The sequence below is a fragment of the Vidua chalybeata genome, chromosome 9 (genome assembly GCF_026979565.1).
Source record: "Vidua chalybeata isolate OUT-0048 chromosome 9, bVidCha1 merged haplotype, whole genome shotgun sequence".
Taxonomy (NCBI): Eukaryota; Metazoa; Chordata; class Aves; order Passeriformes; family Viduidae; genus Vidua; species Vidua chalybeata.
The window spans coordinates 2025605-2044966 of record NC_071538.1 but is presented as its reverse complement, the minus strand read 5'-3'; the positions used below and the strand labels follow the sequence as shown (position 1 = coordinate 2044966).

The following is a 19362-nucleotide window of genomic DNA, read 5'->3' as shown; positions in this document are numbered from 1 at the left end:
CAAAAAAACCCAAAAACTTGGAGGGACCTCCCAATTCAGTTATTTTTTTTTTAGTGCAGTGTCACATGGGGCAATTTCATTTCCCTGGTCATTAAGTAATACATACAAGCGTTACAAAGGAGTGAAGTTTATTTTCTTCTTTTCTAGTTTGTGAAGAGGAGCAGGACACTGGCCACTAGGGTGGTGAGGATTTCTCAGATCAAGCCTTAATGTACATGAGGGAAATTTTTTGAAGTTGAAACATCAACAACCTACAAAACTAAATGCTGAATTCTGCTTCCTCTCAGAATTTTAAGAACAGAACTCATCTAGAATATGGAAATCCCAATGCTAATTGTGCTGATTTAACCTGAGAAAAAGCATCCTTCATTTTCTAACCAGATTCTGAAATTGGAAGCAATTTATAATGTGTGGGGTTATTTGTTTTTCATGTGCAATCATGGTAAGATTGTGGCTCTGCCATTCTTCCCTCAGAGTTCTGATTCTGTATTTGCAAAAAACCAGCTATGTTTGAACCAAATACTGAGTGAAGGCACAATAATTAAACCAAAGATGGTGTGTTTGATAGTGGAATATTATCAAGAGGACATATTATAGTAGAATATTTTAAGTACCTTCTTCATTTAGTCATCCAAAATTACATTAGATTTTTCTTCCTAATCATATTCTTTGTCATAGAGGTCAACATTTCTTACTACTTGAGGTATAGTTCTCTGGAACTCCACTAGACTAGCAGGTGTAGAACAACCTATTCAGTGGCAAGCCATGATTTATCTTAGGATTGAGTTTGAAAAATGACAAATGGTAATCCATTTGTTTCCAGCATCTCTGATTTGACAGAAAAAAAAAAAAAAAAAGTGCTGTTAACAGTACCTTCTTGATTTGCCAAAGCTAAAACTTTCTTTGTTCCTCAGTCTGTAGTCAGCAGTTATCATCACTAAGTTTCAGAGTTGGTGCAGAAGAATTCCAAAGCACTGTGGCAGTCATGGCAAAACTGACTTTTTTCCTCTCTCTCCTATCCTGTGAGAGGCTAAATTCAGTAGTTTCCAAATCATCCCTTTAAAATAGTCTGAAACAGTAGTGAAGGCTCTTCTGTGAAGTACAGGAAATCCTTTACCACTCTATCTTAATAGCAGCAGGTTCAAAATAGGAACCTTGGGATTGACTTTCAGCACCTTCAGTGATGGAAACTTGATGCATAATTCAAGTGATTTAGATCACTGCTGTACTAAGTTTCTTTCCATCCCCTCAGACTATTTCCTTTTGCTCTACACTGAATATCCTTGCATCCAGTTTACAGCAGTGGTCACTGTCTCCAAGTTTATATTTCTGCAAGGGCACCTGATAAAGCAGCTGTCTAAGAGCTTTCTGTCTGGTTTTGGCCAGGGCAAAGCATGCAGTGGATTTCCTTTTTTTTTGTTTGAATTGCTGGTGGCAGTGAGCAGTTTTGTAGTTCTTTGTAGTGATTTCTTCAGCAACATCACTGTCTTCAGCCTACAGAAGCGCCTTGTATTGCAGACTTTTCTGAGTGCTTTCTGTCCTGCCAAACTGGTGTGAAAAGATTGAAGAGGTATGGATGTTCAGTAGTACCCCCAGCAAGTTTAGAAAACAGGGCAATTCATTTCTGAAAAAAATCTTGTTAAAACAGTACAGCAATCTATTAAACTCCTGTAATAGCACATTTTATCTCCTTTTCCAATTGTCTCCTAAACCTCATTCTATGATCCTCCAGTATTTCATTTGTAGGCTTGTTGGTTCGTAGAAGGAGCTTATCTTGTGCAGAATATTCTTTCAAGTCAGCTTCTAAACCAGCATGGCTCTTTCTAATTCCTTGCTGAAATTTTCTTAGCCTGTGACAGAATCTGAATGTGAAAATTTACAGACCACGGTGGTTAATATTGTTACACTCTTTAAAGTGCTTGAATATGTCATGTGTGCATTCCACATGGAAATATTACATGGATTTCTGAGATCCCCACAAATGATAAATACAATCACATCTCCCTCTGCTGGCAAAACAGCAGAGCTCAGAGGTCTGTGGTCCCTGCCTGAATCTGGCTGCAGTTAGGCTGCCCAAACCTTGAGTGCAAGCTCACCATCTCTTGCACTAATTTTGGATGCTAAATTTATCTCCTTTAGCCACAATATGTCATGTATGTCATTCCTATGTCATGTATGTCATTCCCATGTTGTGTATGTCATTCCTGTGACGTACAGTTCTGGTGCTGACAGATAATGTGAAAGCCTGGCTGGAGACAATGACTTGCTTAATCTTTGTACATAAATTAATTATCATAAACAGATGCTGCTTTAAGCAGAACTCCATGCAAAGTCAACACCAGAAAAGACCCTCACTTCCAGTCAGACACCATAATTTGTCAAACACTTCAACAACCACCATCCTTAATTTGTTAAAGGAGAATAAGAGAGGAAAAAGCAAAGAGACATGAGGATTAAAACATTTTTGAGCTATTTTTGGAAGATCAGTAGTTTAATTTTAACAGGAATTTTTAAAGGCAATTTCCATAATGCATCGCTGCAGACCCTGATCAATTGTTTTAACCATACTGGTTCTAAACACATTTTTGTCTTCAATGAATTTCTCAAAGAGATAAATACCACCACCAACTCCAAAATAATGCACTTTGCTTGCCAAATACACACGGCCATTTCTATCCAGGAGCTGAGCCAGTGTATCATGCAAAGCACTGTAGTAGTCAGGATTATAGATGGTCTCAGAGGTGAGAATTATATCGTACTTCAAACAGGATTTGTTGCTGTTTAACAGGAGCTGGCTGACTTGAGACCATTCTCCAGAAAAAAATCTGCATCTGTTGAGCATATCAGGTGAGCTCTCTGCTTTCCTGGGCCTCTTTGAAGGAGGCTTGCTGGCTTTTCTGTCCTTCCCACTGCCCTCATTGACACAGTTGGCCACCACATTAGGCAAGGTTATTTCATCAATCACTGTGCTGTTGTAGTCCTGAAAATGGACTCTGGCAGCTTCACCTTGTAAAGCAACAATTCCCAACAATCCAGCTCCACAGCCAAGATCCAATACAGTCTTGTTGGTAAATTCTATTTCAGCCTCAGAAAAGTAGTCCATGAGATCAAAGGTGCATTCCCAGATTTTCAGCCCTCCTTCGTAAACTCCTGGGATGAGATCAGAGTGGGAAGACACACTTTTGGACACGATGCCTTCGCTGTCGGCGTCACCTGAACATGTCATTTCCACTACAGACAGCTTTACATAAGACAGGTCCAATACTGTCTCCATGACTTTATTTTCCAATACTTTGTTGAGATCTTGGGGAATGCTGTGCTCCTTAGCAGCTTTCACACAGAGGTTTTTCTTCAAAGCTGCCTCATCCTGGTGCTCAGCAGCAGCCAGCTTCGGGCTGGACTTTGCTGCAAGACTGGCAGTTCCCCTGCTCTTCTCCCTCGATTCCTGTTTGTGTTCTGGAGAGCACAGCAGTAAGAAGTGAGCATCTGCCTCACTGTTCTCATTTTCATCAACAGCAAAATTAAATCGAAAATCCATTTTCAGGAATAAGTTTTTTTAAAAGTTTAATTTATGACAGCCAAGCTTTTATGTAGGCAATGTTGCAGGACAGAGTATTTCGCTGGTGCAGTATCAGATGTCTTGCCAAGAGCCAGGTGAATTGCTGCTGGAAATAAAAGTAAATAGTCTTATGTATCATTAATATCAGCACAAACCGTCTAATTGTAGCATCCTGATTTTCATTACCAGGCTTCCCCCGGAAAGTCGTGGAGTCTCCCTCTCTGGAAACATTCCAAATCCTGGACGCGTCGCTGTGTCACCTGCTCTGGGGGACGCTGCTTTGGCGGGGGGGGGGGTTGGGCCGGATGATCTCCAGAGCTCCCTTTCAACCCTAACTATTCTGTAATTTTAAAAAACCGCTCTCTAACCACTTAGGTTTATAAACACAGCGTCACAGCAGACCCCATCCCACATACCAGGCAAGGGAATTAGGACAGCTGCCAACCCCGCTAAAACTCGCATTTCAGACTCAGCGTTTCAAGGGGCGCAAACCCAACGCGCGGAGCGGCCCCGCTACTGCGCAGGCCGGGTGAGGGGCTCCGGGAGCGTTTCCCATCCCGTTTTCCGTGCCCCGTTCCCGCACCGACCCGCGGCCGCCGCTCCGGGCCATCCTCCGCTTCCCCCACGTGGAGCCGCTTCCGCTTCCTCGGGCGCGGGGCCTTGTGGGAGCGCGGGGCAGTGGCGGGAAAGGCGCCCCGCGCTGAGGGGAGCGCGGCCGCCGCCATGTCCCAGGCAGACCCCGAGCTGCTCCTGCGGGAGCTGGACGGCTGGGACTGGGAGCTCTGCCGCCGGGAGCTGCCCGCCGTGCTGCCCCGGCTCCTGATATCCTTCCCAGCAGGGTACTGGGGTGGTGTTGGAGGGGTGTGTGTGCGTCCTTCGGAGTTCCACGGTTCGACCAAATGTGTGTGAGGGAGAACAGTGGGACCTTTGTGAAGGGCCGGTGCCGGGAATTTCGCTGGAGCCGGGTGCAGCCTTTCCCTGGAACAAAAGATTCATAGAATCTAGAGCATCGCGTGTGGTTCATTTAGCTCTGTAGATAACTCCCCGACACACCTCTCACCTACCCCTCAAAAACAAAAGAAACCCAACCCCCTAAGAAAACCCAAACTACACACCACCGAAAAAAAAAAAAAAAAACCTCCAAAAAAACAACCGTTCAAGGCTTAGTCTCCAATACATTTGGGAATACTTTGTTGATCCTGTGGGTACTCTGGGCTATCAGCCTGCGTTGGTTGTGGAGCATCCCCACCAATTTCATACGAGTATGAGACAGTGACAGAAGTCACTGTGGCTTCTGCAGGTGCTTTGAAGGTAGCCTTTACAGCAGAATAAGTTTGATTTTCTTTAACATTTTTACTCAATGTATGAAGAGTCTGAGGACTGGACGGAGCATATTCGTAAGTAATGGCTAAGAAGTGCCTCTTCCTGTGGAGCCCTGTATTGCAATTGCATTAAAATCACTGCAGTGCTTGAAATGCTTCTGCTACAACTTCTCAGTCTTCAGCCATCCTGCTGGACCTTGCACATTGAATAAGCTTTATAAATGCCCCTATAGACACTGCATCTAAGGCTGCTTTTTCCTTTCTGCTACTTCTGATCTTTAAATGCACAAAAGAAGGGTGAATTTAATCTGGTGTTTTGTTGTCTTTTGGGCTGTTATCTTCCAGGTGACAAAGCTAATAGTTAAAAGAAAATGAGGCTCGTATGTAACTATTTACGAGTGTTGCTAAAACTGTTACATTGTATATTATGTTGCATTATAAAATGTGCTACTATTTGCAGTTTGGAATTTGCTACTATTTGCAGTTTGTGGCAAATACTGGATCTATAAGCTGGCAGTTATGCTCGGCCTTCAGCTAATTTTAGTCAGGTGTGCTGCTATTTTATCCAAAACATGGATTTTTGCATGTTGGAGCTATTACAGATAGTTGATTTTTCAGATAATGTATGTGTGTTTTCATGCATTTCAGATGAGGCAAGTGCTCTGTTGCCTCTCTCAAAATCAAGTGCCTGATTTGTTTTTGCTTTCTGCAGTTCTTTATTTCCTCTGGTAGGTTGCTGTATATTTCTGAGAATTACACATTGTAAATGTTTTTCTTTGCAGGTATTTTGAGGATCTTGACTGAAATGTTTTTGCCGCATATCAGCCTTGAAGATGTGGAACGAATTTTTTTCTCAAAAGTATTACCTAAGGTAGGACAGCTTCAGTTAACTGTGGAATTGTCTGTCAGTCCGGTGTTAGAACCTGCTTAGATTGCAGTGATTCTTCTTTTGGGGTTGCACAATATCTATGGGATACAAAATTGAAATTGAAGCTTTACCCCTTGAGAGTTTTCACAATGTTGTGTTGAATTGTGTCTGTGATTGTTCTCGTTCTTTATAGTGGGGAGAGAATTAAATATGAAAGCAATGTTCCTTTATATGAAAGCAATGTTCTGCTTTCTATATTCAGCAATAGTCTTGGATTTTATTTCTTTCTGAGAAGATTGGGCTTTTTATAAAATGACCAAGGTGGAGAATTTTTAACTGAGGAAGCTTCTCAGGACATGTAAACAGAAGCGCTCAACACTCCCATATCATGAATGAATGTTGTGAAATTTGTGAATTAATATAGTGAATAAACTTCTAGACCACACTGACCTCACACATGCTTTCTTTTTTGATTAAATGATGGAGAATTTTGTGCCATAGCTGTATTAAAATCAGTGCTTGCATTTTAAGTGAAGTAAAATGGTGCCAAATTACTGATTTAAGTTTCAAGCCTCAGCTTGTCCATTTTAAGAAGCCAGTAAAAAGGGCCACTTGATTTTCCTCTTATTTTATCTCAAGTAACAAATTTTTTGGAGATTACAAGAAAATTGTCTCATAATAGGCATATCCTGAAAAAGGATCACTGTACCACTGTTTATCCTGCACGTGCCTCACTGTCTTTGCAGTCTCAACAGTAACACTCATCAGATATGCAAAAATCTCAACTAAGGTGGAAATAGGTGTTGTTTATATGTCACAGACTTTTTTTCTTTTGGATGTATTCAAAATGTTAATAATCATTCTCCACAAACAATTTTTTTTTCTGAGACAAAAGGAAAATATTTTTTAAAATTATGTGGCTTTAACTAAGTAAAAAATGTTTGGTAGAATAAAATGATATATTTAATAGATAATATTAAATAAATATTATATATAATATATTCTATATATTAATGAATAACATATTTCAAGCAAACTAGCTGTGAAGCTTGTTTCAGCAAGAGATCTTAGAAAAAATAATAGCTACAATATCTTCTGTTTATTATATATATATATATATATATATGAAAATATATATATATATAAAAGTGGTTTTTGCTTCTTGTCATATCATGCTTTATGACTGAAATGCTGGAAAGTGTTTTCTGCTGCGAGTTCTCTCTGTGCCTTCATGCCAAGGCAGCAAGCAGGTATAGAATTGGTGCTATTATTTGCATGTGTACCTTTGTAAGTAAAATGTTTCCGTTTTGTTGTGCTCTGCCAGACTCTACAGTTCTTTGATAACTTGATGTGTGAATTATCCAGCAAGGCCAAAGGACTGACCAGCCAGAGTACAGAGTTATGCAGTACTGTAAGGAATCTGCTACAGGCAAGTCCCATCACATAAGCTGTCAAAATAATGCTTACATCACTCTCTGCTTTTACCTAAACTACTAAAAGGTTTTTAGAATTTTTTTTTGCCAGCTACTGGTGGTTAAAATGTAATTTAATCTTCCTTTGTAGTTGAAGTTCAGTTAACATTTTGTGAATGATTTGATTACATCTAGCATGTGATGCTAATAATAATTTAAAAAACCATCTCAGATTCTACTCCAAGTCCCTCCTGCAGATGTAATATGACTCCCCAGGTGAACCTGGCACCTGTTTATACAGTCACTTCATTCTGAATTTTAACATTTTTCTAAATTGAGAACAATAGTGAAAGAAATAAGGAGTTCTCACAGAGGGTATGGCATCGGAGAAAAGCTCTGGAGCTTCATTCGTCTTTCACAAACTACTTATTTATGCAAATAGCAGTGAAAATCCAGGTGTATTTCAGCTAAGAAAAGGTGCTTTTGGAGGTATTGCAGGAGAGATTGATGTTCAGTTTTAATCTCAGACGGTGGTGCAGCTGCTGGAGACGCTGACAGGCTGTGTGCGCTATGTGTGCTCGGTGCAGGAGCTGTCCCTGCAGAGCATCCGCTCCCTCCCTTCCTCCGTCCTCTGCGTGGTGAAGAGCACCTTCACTCACTGCAAGGTAGGGCTCTGCTGGGAGCACAAAAATCCTTCTGTGGGGGAATCTTTAAAATCAGAAGGTTTTGGATAAGTTGCAAAAGGTAGGCCTTAGAGGCAGCAGAACTGCGATTAGAGCTAAGCAGTAGACATAAGATTCTTTGTCAGTAGCAAAATCATACAAGAAGTAGAAAATAAGGACGAATAGAACAATGGTCAGTGTATCAGCGCTTGGCTAAAATAACTCTCTAAGCTATAGAAAAGAAACACTTTAGAAGAAGATCTTATTTTGAAATTACACTGTTGTCAAAGTATTATTGTTTTAATTTTAGTTGTTAAGTCATTTTCAGAGTGCACTCAGTGCACAAGTACAAAGATGATTTTTCAGCTCTCTGCCCAGCAAATCTGACCTGCCAGTGAGAGGCTCAGACTGGACTATTTCCATCCTTTGCATCAGTGTTAACGAAACATTCTGGTCAGGAGCAGAGTGCTCTGAGGGATCTGTGCAGTCCTGATGGCTACAGGCTTTACAGAGCTACAAATGGCAAGTTCCAGAGTGGATTGAGAGTTGAGATTAGCAGGTTTATGTTGCTTGCAGTGAGCAGTGTGTATCAGTTTCAGATGTGGACTGATCTGGATTTTCAGGTGCAACAGTAATTTCCTCTAATCTTTGAAAATAAAGCAAGATTATCATAAGGACACTCTAACCTTTGGTTGCCTTTCATTTTCACTTTTAATATTTCTTTTTTATGGGAACATTTACATCAGTTTTCCATGTCAGGACTCAAACTCAGATGCCATATCTTTATCTAGTAATTCTAATATAAAAGTATTGGGAAGTCTTTGGAATACTACTTCCTTTGCTGCTGACATTGTCCTGTTTGGTTCAGAAATATGATCTCAGGTTCATACATGGAGGGCTGATCCAGAGCCCCCTAAAGTCACAAGAGCTAGCCAGACCTCGTTAGTTTTCCACAAGCTGCAGGTGAACATATTTTATATTGAGTGCTCAGGGGCTGTGTATTGAGTTAGAGTAGGTAGGTACATCTGTGCCTTGTTCTTTTTCTCCAGAGGAATGTATGGCAAAGCTCTTGGTGTTTTCTGCATGTGAGGATTCAGGCTGTGAGTCCTCAGCTCTTTTACAAAACTCTTCCTCCCCATTTCAGGACAGTGAATCAGTGTACTATGGGCACCTGCACTTAGTTTCTGACCTCCTACAATCCATGTTCAAGGAAACTTACTCCCTTCAGAAACAGCTGATGGAACTGGTTGATCTGATTTCCATAGGCTCTGCTTCTGGTGAAGATGACATCACATATATGGTGTCAGGTATATGTGAATTTGATACTGTTTTAGTCTTGCTCAGTCTTTTTTTCCTTTGGAGAGTATGCTTGAAATTTTAAAACAGGTTTCTGAGTGTGATCAGTTCCTGCTGTTCTGACCAACTTTTTCAGAAAGCAGCATTTTGAACTCGAAATATTTCCATTTTTCTCCTGAAGCTTCCTCTGTGGGAATGTTGTGTAGATTTGTAGGACAGGGGTAGCACCTAAAAACGGAGCCATTTTCCTAATTCATGTCAATGTTCTGGTATTCTCTCAGTATTCTCTTGGGATTGCTGTGAACTCATAAATCTGATTTAACTCTGTTGCTGCTGCTGTTATTTCCTTAGTAATCCACACTGTGCTGGAGATCTGCTCTGTCATTTCCAATATGGACCACGCTCTTCATGCCAATACATGGAAGTTCATAATCAAGTATGTAAGCTAAACTCTTGGGTTTTTATTGTGGTATAGTTTTGAATAATGAGTGTCTCAATTGCTTTGTGCTCAGAGTTTCTAATAAAATTAAAATGAGAGAGTTCAATGTAGCTATTTAATAAGGAAATTTAGAAATTTAGCTTGGAGGTAATATTCAAGCACTGCCAGTGAAAGTAGGTAGGAATTGGTATGAAAAGTAATAGAAACTTGACTTTCTGTATTGCAGTGCAGAAGAAAATTAGCAACACTGTTGTCTGAGTGAGGAGCATTCAGAGAGGTCTGACCTGCAGCTCTGTAGATGTTTTTTGGCTTGAGTTGGCTGTCTCACATTTCCATCCTGCCTCTCCCTTGGGTTTCAGTCATGGCCATGGAGAGAGTTGTTCTCTCTTGAGTTTCTGCTTTCAGTGTTCACAGATATTGCACCAATCGCTGCTGTATAAAAGGCTAAATAGAAGAATGAGTTATTTGGATTTGTAAGAACTCAGTGCATGGTCACTTCTGACAGTTAAATACCTGGCTATATTCATGTCTTTCAGGCAAAGCCTGAAGCATCGCTCCATGCTGCAGTGCCACCTAAAGCACAGTGACATCCTCAGTGGCCTGTGCAATGACATTCTTCTTTCTTTTGACTCCTGCTTGCAGCTGGCTGAGCAAATGAAGGTGTCAGAAATACAGGTGAGTTAAAAAACTCTCAAAGCTGCCAGTGAGCTTGAGGAGGATAAATTCTTTGTGCTGTATTATTGCTTGGAGTAATTTGGTTTGGGTTTTTTGGGTGGTAGACAGAATACCTTTGAAACCACATGAAAATGAAGCCCATAGCTTTGTGTAGATTGAGGATGTTTTAGTGAGACACTAAGTTTTCATCATACTATGTGAGAATTTTTTTTTTTTTTTAAACTGACAATATCCCAAGGTCGGGCAAATCCTTAATATTGCTCTGAAAGTACTGAAGCATACATACTGAATATTTTTAAAGTCTTCCCCCCTTAGCTTTAGAGTCTGTAGAGATTCAAATGTGAAATAGGTTTTGAACACTGTTAGCAATCTAACTTCCTATTTTACTGTATTACTCCATATTAACTTTTAGAACTGCTTGTTTTGGACAGGAGGGCACTGACTTCAGGCTGTTCCAGAAGACAGTGAAACTGTGCAGATTCTTTGCTAACTCACTTGTACACTACACCAAGGTAGGTTTTAATTCTTCAATGCTATGTTAGTATTAAATTTAAGCCTCTGGTCTGCAGATGGAATAATTTTGTACTGCATAATATCTTAACGATTTACAGCTCTCCCATATGGGCAGTATAATTAATATCCATGCATAACCTGCTTTAGTTCTTCCACCTGTAAATACTCACAAGCCTGTGCAGGGTTACTGCTGGGATTCCCCAGAAAAATAAACTGGAACAGGTTGTTTCATGCAGTGGCACTGAATTAAAATGTAGGAGATGTGCAGTAATTCATGTAATTAATCATGGATTTTATTTTAAAAGTATCTCTCAAAATTGATGGCTTTTGCAGGAATTTCTTGCCTGCCTCTCTGATTCCTGTTCTCAGTTACATCAGCTCTTTCTTCAGATATACAGGTATGTGAAGTACAAATAATTACTGATAGTATCTTAATAACATTTCAAAATTACATTCTTAAATTACAAATATTTTGAGATGTAAAAATGCACTTCTCATTCCAGAGTTGTTGCCATCTTTTTTCATGTACAGAAAGCTGAAATATTTTTAATAAATTAAGTGGTTTAGTGTTTTATAGTTACCTTAACCCTATTCTTGATCAATACAGTGCATGTGCCATAATGACAAACCATTAACTTCGTTGCAACTATTTATGCAAGATTTATTAACAAATTATGTGTAGGATATGCAGAAAAAAGCCTCTACACTAAATGCAGGTGTCAGCAGTGCCTTTTGACAGATTGTTTCTAGCTTAAGACAAAGTTTGGAAAAATATTGTCCTGGAGAAAGAGGGGACCAGAAACAGAGTGCTCTGAAATTTTTCATAACTTTACTGTTGTGTTAATAATCTTGTGGAATCCCACAGAAGGATTCTGGTTTTCCTGGAAGCAGATGCTCTTATAATGCTACAGTTATAAATATCTGCAAGTGGTTTATCACTTTCCTTTCAAAAAGTTTGTTTGCTGCAGTGGTGGTGAAGCATAAGAGAACCCAGACTTTATACTAATAATTGTTTATTCTGTGAAATCAGAGGGCTGATTTCAGCCCTTTGTTGGAATTCAAACCAGGTTCTGTGGTGAGATGTGCACCTGGGTTCACTTGATGTTCCACTGCAAGATTGGGTGAATATTTTTTAATTAATTTCTTCTTCTAAGTTTACTCCCCTTGTAGGTTTTTCCCAAGTGGAAGGTTGTAAACTTTTATTCACTCAGGGAAACTGAGCGGGATTTTTGAGTAGGAAAGTAGCATTTTTACAGTTCACTTTATAAGCTGCAAAACTAGAAGATTTTATTTCATGGTCTCTTGCTTTATTCTCATATTGGCTCTTTTTTTCTTTTATTGCCCAAGGTGTTTTTTCATCTTCAGAGAAGCTGTGATACCCTTTTAGGGTCATGTGTTAAGTTAGTGCTGTGATATTTATGGCTGTAAAATCGTGTATACAGTTGTTTTCTTGGCTTTTCCCTTTCACTTGACTCTTTGTGATGTGACACGTTTCTTCAGAGAGATGTTATCTTACACACATTTTCTGTGAGCTTGCAAGGTTTTCTTTAAATGTTTAGTAAAATATTGGATTGTGATGCTTGTTTTAAAGGCTGGATGCAGAGTTGTAACTCTTGGGCTATAACAGATATTCTAAAATGGGGAGTCTTTTCTGTCTTTTATTTCACAGGAACAAGGAAATAATGATTTTGCCTTTTTGTAGTTCTTTTGGAGAAAAGTGGTATTGCTGAAAATGCAACTGAGAATATTTAACTTTTTTTTTTTTTTTTTTTTTTTTTTTTTTTTTTTTTTTTTTTTTTTTCCCCTCAGCAAATTTCCTCCCAGTCTTTATGCTCCAGAGATCTTGGAAGTTCATCAAGATGAAATATCCCAGGTTTTTCTTGTGGCTCTGGACCCTCTCATCACCCAGCTCCTTCCCTTTAGTCCTTTCATGGAACGAGTGTTAAGTGAAAATTTAGGTGGGTTGAAAGTACAACTCCCAGTGCTGTCTGAGGGATCACCATTGACATTCTGACTGTCTGGACCATAACATTCTGTACTCACTTGCTTGTCTCTGGTTCTTTAGTAAGTGCTGTGATAGAGCTGACTGCCTGCTAACTTGGATGGGTTTTATAATAGATAGTTTATGTTGTTGCTGAATTAATATTTTCCAAAGTACTCATAGCAACTGCACTGTTAATCTGGTTAACAGAAATCCTGTCAATTCTGCTCTTTTACATAATTTCAATCCACATTTGCCACAAACTTCCAAAATAGGATGGATTTTTTTTTTTTTGCTGTTCTGTTGGTACGGGAAGATAGCTTTTTTCCCCCTAAAGTATTTTCTGTGTAAAGTAGCATGCCTTTAAACTGGGAAAATATCAGCTTTTTGTTTCAACAAGCTCTTCTTGAGTTCTGCCCTGACCAACATCTCACAATTCTGAGATAGCGCTCATCAATTTGCCTCTACACTTGCTTAAAAGCCAGTTTACACACAGAGTAAATATATCCAGGCAACTTCACATCTGAACCCCAAATTTCTACAGGTCTCCCTCCTGAGCAGCAGCTGTCCCAGTGTCTCCTCCTGCTTACCATAATGGACAAGCTGTCATCTCAGCCAGAAGAAGTGCAAACTCTCTGGAACACAGGAAAAAGGTACTAAAAAGGTTTTTGTTGTAGTTCTTCACCACTGTAGTCGTTCCATACAGGCAAACAAAGGGGCTCAGCTGCTGGAGCTTCCTTTGCAACTGAACTTGGAAAATTGTCACTATGGATTTCCATCCTTATGCCAAGACTAACAGGATCTGATGTTCATTGCCTCAGGAGTGAAGGATACAGAGACAGAGATGTCTTTGTTTTTTCAGGGAAGGAGTGGTATTTCAGAGTACTTGTAGGGTAGGAATAAGGCTCTGAAAGTAATTTGTTGATACTTCACTAAGTTAAAGTCTCACACTTTTATGCCTGAACCCTCTAATAATCACCTGAATTGGTAAAAGAGGAAGGCTGTTAGGAACTCAAATCTGGTGTAAAAGCACTGAAGTTATTGCTGTCTTTTCTGGCTGAAGACAAAATACCAATGTTGCTTGCAGGATTTGGGACTTACATGTCTGTAACCAAACTGTTCTCTTTTTTTTTTTTTCTTTTTTTCCCTTTCCCCCTTGCAGCCTGTCGTTGTTTTCAGCTCTCTTCCTCAGTTTCCAGCAATGTTGTGGAGAGCTTTCTCTCCCTGTGTGTTTGCCACAGGCGGTCAGTACTGGACAGCCAGCAGTTCCCATCACCCTCTATCACTATGTCTGTGTCCACCTGTGCTCCTTCATTGCTTCCACACTCCCATCACACTTCCCTCAGCTGGTAAGATTGGGTTTTGCTTATCAATTCTTCAGCTGTTGTGATGCATAGGTGCTACTTAAAAAGAATGGGTTCTTTCTAATGATGTGGCTCTGAAAAGATGCTCAGAGAGAACGAGAGAACCATCTCAGAGATGGTTTTGTAGAAATCAGCTGTGACACAGCTGCATGGCTGGAGTTCAGTTACATGGCAAATGTCACTTTTGGGAAAGGGGAGAAGAAAGTTCTTGAGGACCTCAGTGGTCTTGGCAATTTTTATTCTTTTTCAGAGTAGGAAAGGTCATGTTCTTATAAAAGTTTAGTGCTTTCTTTTCTGTGGTATTCAGGTTGTGTTAATTTTCCCATTTCTCCTCAGGAGCGTGCCCTGCTGGATGCTGTGCTGGGTTCCAGTATGATCACGTCTCTGCTAGCAATGGACGCATGGTGCTTCCTTGCCCGGTAAGATGCTCCTAGTACAAATCAAGCAGGTTTTCCACAGATCCAGTTCATTCTGTTGTTGTACATAATAAGCAGTTTGCTTGAGAGAGATTTTTGTAAGACAGATTTGTCCCAGAATTGGATTGTTTTCAGATACAGAACGTATTTTGAAAATTAGGAGTAGAATTGGCATAGTCATTTTTATGTTCTTGCAAGTAAGAGGAGCATTTCTCTTTAATAATTGATTTTTGAAATGGTTGTCTCAAGTAAATTGTGTCTTTGCAAATCAAGTTTAAATATGTTAGAGGAAATGGCAATTTCTTAGACCAGATTTATGATATTTAGTCTGTAGAAGATAGGAAGTACAGATTCACAAGCTGCTCTCTCTCATGTTTCAGGTATGGAACAGCTGAGCTGTGTGCTCACCACGTTAATGTGATTGCCCACTTGGTAAGAACCACAGTGATGTTTTCAGTTTGGCACCGGTTTTAATCTGAGTGCTACCAGCAAAGATTCAAATGGAGATTTGAATTCTTCAAATTGGCTTAGTAATTAGCAGAAGCAGTACAGTGAAAATATAAACCAATATGCCCTGCTTATCTTATTTACAGTGTTACTGCTGTGATCCTACATAGCGATTTTCAGAATATCCTGTACAGAATTTGTTTGCTCAGTGGTGATTTTTCCCCCAGTGTAGTGAGGTGCATTACTCTTTTACCCTAATGCAGGTAAAGGCTTGGCCCAGTGACTGCTGCCAGCTCCCTGCCCTGGGTGTGCTGCTGAAGCGAATGCTGTTCCTGATGGCTCCAGAGCATCAGGCAAGTACAGCACCAGCATCTGCTGTTGTTGGTAGAAGAGATTTGAATCAGTGGCCTGTGTTCAAATATTCCCTTTCAGTTCTGGAGAAGTGACAAGATGTTGAGTGCTCATTTGCTGCACTTGTTATTGTACTTGTTATTACTTAGTCTAAGTAATTAAGTCACTAAATTATTACTTATTGTGGATCCCACTTCATGCAGATGTGCTCTTTAAAACAAGAAAAGCACACTGACCTTTCTAAGGGTCTTGCTGGATAGCAACAAATTCTTTTTTTTTGACAAAGTATGAAAACAGCACATCTCCTCAGATTGGCTGAAACTGTGTCCTATCATCGCATCTGTGACATCTAGGAGTGTTCTCGTGACATCAGGTATCAAGAGGAGTGTCCTGTCCTGTCCTGTCAGTGCCTCTCTGTGTACCCTGGAGGGGCTGAAGCCCTCTCTTCTACTCACTAGGGCCATCGCTTCAAGCAGCTGAAAGAACCAGTTGCTTAATCATTCTGATATCCTGTATGTGACAAGAGAGGTGGCAGTTTCTAAACGTTTTTCATATAAAAAAATGGATTTTATTGAAATACTTTGCAGAAATTTTTCACATAATTAATCTGAAGCAAACCAGCAACACATTCTGGTTTCTCATCTTCCAGGCTAATTGTTTTCTGATCTGTTTAGTTTCTATTACCTTTTGTTTCCAGGTAGAATTTGCTCATGAGTTTCCTCCTGAAGAGGATGAGAACTTGGCTGTGTGGCAGCACGTGTCTCTCAGAGCCCTGAATCCTGACCTTAGGGCACAAGTGGCGTCTCAGCTGTGCTCGGCAGGGCTCGCGCGGTGCCGGCAGTGGGTGAGCAGCAGCCGTGCCTTGGGAGGGCTCCCACCTGTGGTAAGGAGATCTGCTTCTCTCTGGAAAAATGAATGACTCTAGTTTTTCAAACTACAAGGGTTCTGTTGCTGTCACCTCAGTTCTATTATTCAGTCTGTTGCACAGCTTTTTTCCATGCCTAGCTGGCATATGCATAAGCAAGAACTCAATTTTAATGTTTTCTTGTATGCAGCACCTTAAGACCTCTACTGTCCTAGTGGAGGTTCTGTGATTCTCTAGTTATTCTAGTTGTTGTTTGCTCTCTGGCTGAGCAGATGTATTTTTCTTCAGGATTTCTGATTTGTGCTGTGCCTTAGCATACAATTCCTCTCAGCTTTAAAGTCCCAGCAAGTTTTATGCAGCATCAAATCTGAAAGATGCTCGCTGGTCTCTTAGATGAGGGAATGTAAGAAACCAGAGGCTTCCACATGAAGTGTCTGCTGCCAGACTTCTCCTGCCAGTGCAGCAAATGACCTGCAGTGTGTGTGAAACTCACAGAAATAATGGATGGTTTCCCAGCTCTGGAATCTTTGTTGGCTGCTCTCCTGCTAGATTAGCTGTTCTGTACAGCTGAGGCAGGACATTGGGCTTCTTGCTACCTTGTATCACTTTAGATGTTTCATATGAGCCTGGGGTTTTGGGTTGGTTTACATGTAATGTGTTTTGTTGGTCTTACACATATTTTCCTCCTAGAACACTGCCCTTTCTGTCCTGCTGGCTGCCTGCAATTCTGCTGATGCTACTCTGGAGGCAGAATTTAAGACATCTGTCTTGGAAATGCTCAGTCAGTTCTGGTCTTTTCTCCAGGTTAAGCAGGTAAGAGAGTTTGCTGCTCCAGCAGTGGAAGCATGTCTTGGAGAGGCTGGTGCTGTTTTCTCAGGTGGTTGTTACTCATTTGTTTGATTGGATTGGACTGTTTCAGTAAAGCACAGTGTACCAGTGCTGCCCATCTGATCTCAGCTGGTTTATCTGTAGGGCAGGCATGAGCTCTGGGAAGCTTGAGTTTGAATTTCCGGAATGTTACATATATGGTTCCTTGTTACTCCATCTGTTACTCAGTGTCACACTCAGACTTGCTCAAGGAGAAGCCAGAAATACGTGATTTTGCTTCATACCAGTTACAAATTTGATGTATTTTAAATATTCATCAGAATGTGACCAAAATTCAGGGTGATTTGATTAGAACACAGCCCAGCTCATGGTGACACATAGGGCCAATCACCCTCCTCCTAAGGTGGTCAGGCAGTGTCCTTGTGACCATGTACTTGTTCATGGCTGCAGCTGCATAAAGGAAGGAAAAAAAAGGATTGTCAGGGTTTTCATGCTCCAGATTAAAAAAGAAAGTTTGAGAGTGGGAGTGAAGAGCCAACAATGTGCTCCTTCAGAGGTCTTTTCACACCTCAGCCATTCTGTGAGGACATTTGGCAACTGAAAGTGAAAAGAAATTGTTCAGATAGCCTTTAGGTGCTTATTTTAGTGAGTGGTGGAAGGAGAGGAGGGTTAAGAAATGTTCTTCACAAAAATCAAAGAAAATGGTCTCATAAAATACAGCTACCTAGAAATACTGATATGATTATTTCAATATTTTCTTTGCTGCTTACAATGCAGTGTTTTATGTGTGTGAAGTCAGGCTAACAATTTTGGAATGCTACTGTAGCTTGACATTCTCTCCTAAGCTGTTATTCCGTGAGCTAAAATGCAATGTTACTGATATCTTGTGCTCTCTTCAAGGTCTCAGATGAGCCATGTCTCCAGAAGACACTGTGTTTATTGCTTCACCTTTTGGAATTTTTCATCCAAGCATTAGATGCTCAACTGATGACCCAGGTAAAAAAAAAAAAAAAAAATCCTAAAACCCCCAACACCACCTTATGAATAATTCACTACATGAAAACCAACTTCTTTGTGATTTATTGAAATCTCAAATGAGTTATTTCATGGTCTGGCCTTCTCTTAAAGAGGAAATAATCTTCCTTGATTATTTTCCTGGCCTTTAAACCGAGTGCATGACATTTTAGTTAACACTGCTTTTGAGAATCCCTTTCCTCTGTAAGATAATTGAGATATAAGGAAGTATGATAGAAATCATGCTCATTTCTTTCTAAAATGCACCTGCAGCTTTATCCTGGCCAGTTCTATTGGAGGTGCAGCATACCTCCTTCAGGTGTCTAAACTCCATGTGTTTGGATTTAAAGATGAGCCTGCACAGTTTTCACCTGCAGTCTGTCTCATGGGGCTTTGCTGGGATTTGTCTCCTGCAGGTATTTGCACTGCAGTCATCCCTGCTCCAGCTGCATCCCCCGGATCATGTCCGTCTAGCAATGGTGGATTTTCTGTCTTCCATGGGAAAGGTGTTTATTCCACAAGAAGCACAGGTAAATGGAGTTGTGGCCTTAGTGAAATTGCCTTATATTTTGATAAAAAGACTTTTATTTAAATATACATTTAAGGGATCAAGTTCATTAATTAGATACAGGAATGCCAGGATAGTTGTCTTGGATTAATAGTCTGCAACAGGTTTATTTTTCATCAGGACGTGCTGAATACATGCAAGATGCTTGGAGGTTCAAATGTCAGTCCTTTCTCACTGGTGAGAAGTAACAAGAAGTGAGAATAGAATGTCACCTCCCTCACAGTGGTTCTTTAGCCAGACAGGGCAGTAGCACTCTTGCATTTCCCAAACCTGCCCCTCAGAGCAAGTCTTTAATAATAAATCATGATGGGGAGATATGCACAACTAACTCTTGGGAACTGATGACTGTTTCTTCCTGTTGCAGAGGCAGGTTGTGCCCCAGCTGTCCTGTCTGTTTGCCTCTCTGCTGGCTGACCAGACCTGGCTGATTCACCAGCACGCACTGGAGGCATTCACACATTTTGCAGAGGTGAGCAGAGCACAACTCTGGGTGCAGGCATTTGGTTCTGTTAACTTCTGTTGTACACAAATTCTCCTGTCTCAAATGTTTGCTGCTCCTTACTGCACAATCTGCATCTGAGTTACAGTGTTGCACACTGAAAGTGCTGAGGGCTGGTGCAGTTGGAAGAGATTTCAGGAGCTGGAAGTGAAGAAGGATTGGGCACTGGTTGCTTAGATTGGTTGCAAGAGGGTAGGGACACCTAGGGAAAATAGAAACATCTATTTTCTTCCCTGTTTTCTATTTTCTAGGGAATCTTCTATTTTCTAGGGAAAATAGAAAC

The 19362-nt window shown here is 40.4% G+C and overlaps 2 protein-coding genes across 9 annotated transcripts in view; one reads left to right on the top strand and one right to left on the bottom strand.

Annotated features, from left to right (window-relative positions):
- Positions 1-2478: 2478 nt before the first annotated feature.
- METTL18 (methyltransferase like 18) lies at positions 2479-4199 on the bottom strand. 6 transcript variants are annotated; one of them, XM_053949956.1, is made up of 3 exons: positions 4147-4196; positions 3746-3899; positions 2479-3662 (listed from the first exon to the last, which is right to left on the bottom strand). In XM_053949956.1, the coding sequence occupies exon 3, from the start codon at positions 3536-3538 to the stop codon at positions 2498-2500; it is 1041 nt and encodes a 346-aa protein (XP_053805931.1). In that variant the 5' UTR covers positions 3539-3662; positions 3746-3899; positions 4147-4196; the 3' UTR covers positions 2479-2497. The 6 variants fall into 6 exon arrangements, with proteins under 6 accessions (XP_053805931.1, XP_053805930.1, XP_053805932.1 ...); XM_053949955.1 differs by lacking the exon at positions 3746-3899 and having other exon boundaries at positions 4147-4199; XM_053949957.1 differs by lacking the exon at positions 3746-3899 and having other exon boundaries at positions 2479-3665; positions 4147-4183.
- Positions 4200-4223: 24 nt separating this feature from the next.
- FIRRM (FIGNL1 interacting regulator of recombination and mitosis) overlaps positions 4224-19362 on the top strand; it is a 27944-nt gene continuing 12805 nt past the window's right edge. For all 3 annotated transcript variants that reach the window (XM_053949947.1, XM_053949948.1, XM_053949949.1), the window contains exons 1-21: positions 4224-4381; positions 4917-4956; positions 5664-5752; positions 7074-7178; positions 7689-7826; positions 8968-9130; positions 9471-9555; positions 10095-10233; positions 10665-10745; positions 11080-11144; positions 12556-12704; positions 13272-13380; positions 13890-14076; positions 14428-14510; positions 14888-14939; positions 15218-15307; positions 16003-16188; positions 16861-16983; positions 17899-17994; positions 18429-18542; positions 18945-19049. In XM_053949947.1, coding sequence (XP_053805922.1) covers positions 4283-4381; positions 4917-4956; positions 5664-5752; positions 7074-7178; positions 7689-7826; positions 8968-9130; positions 9471-9555; positions 10095-10233; positions 10665-10745; positions 11080-11144; positions 12556-12704; positions 13272-13380; positions 13890-14076; positions 14428-14510; positions 14888-14939; positions 15218-15307; positions 16003-16188; positions 16861-16983; positions 17899-17994; positions 18429-18542; positions 18945-19049 — 2298 coding nt within the window. In that variant the 5' untranslated portion in view covers positions 4224-4282. The remainder of the gene's footprint in view (positions 4382-4916; positions 4957-5663; positions 5753-7073; positions 7179-7688; positions 7827-8967; positions 9131-9470; positions 9556-10094; positions 10234-10664; positions 10746-11079; positions 11145-12555; positions 12705-13271; positions 13381-13889; positions 14077-14427; positions 14511-14887; positions 14940-15217; positions 15308-16002; positions 16189-16860; positions 16984-17898; positions 17995-18428; positions 18543-18944; positions 19050-19362) is intronic.

Coding starts and splice junctions, on each gene's coding strand:
- METTL18 (XM_053949955.1), bottom strand. CDS start 3,538: ATGGATTTTCGATTTAATTTTGCTGTTGATGAAAATGAGAACAGTGAG.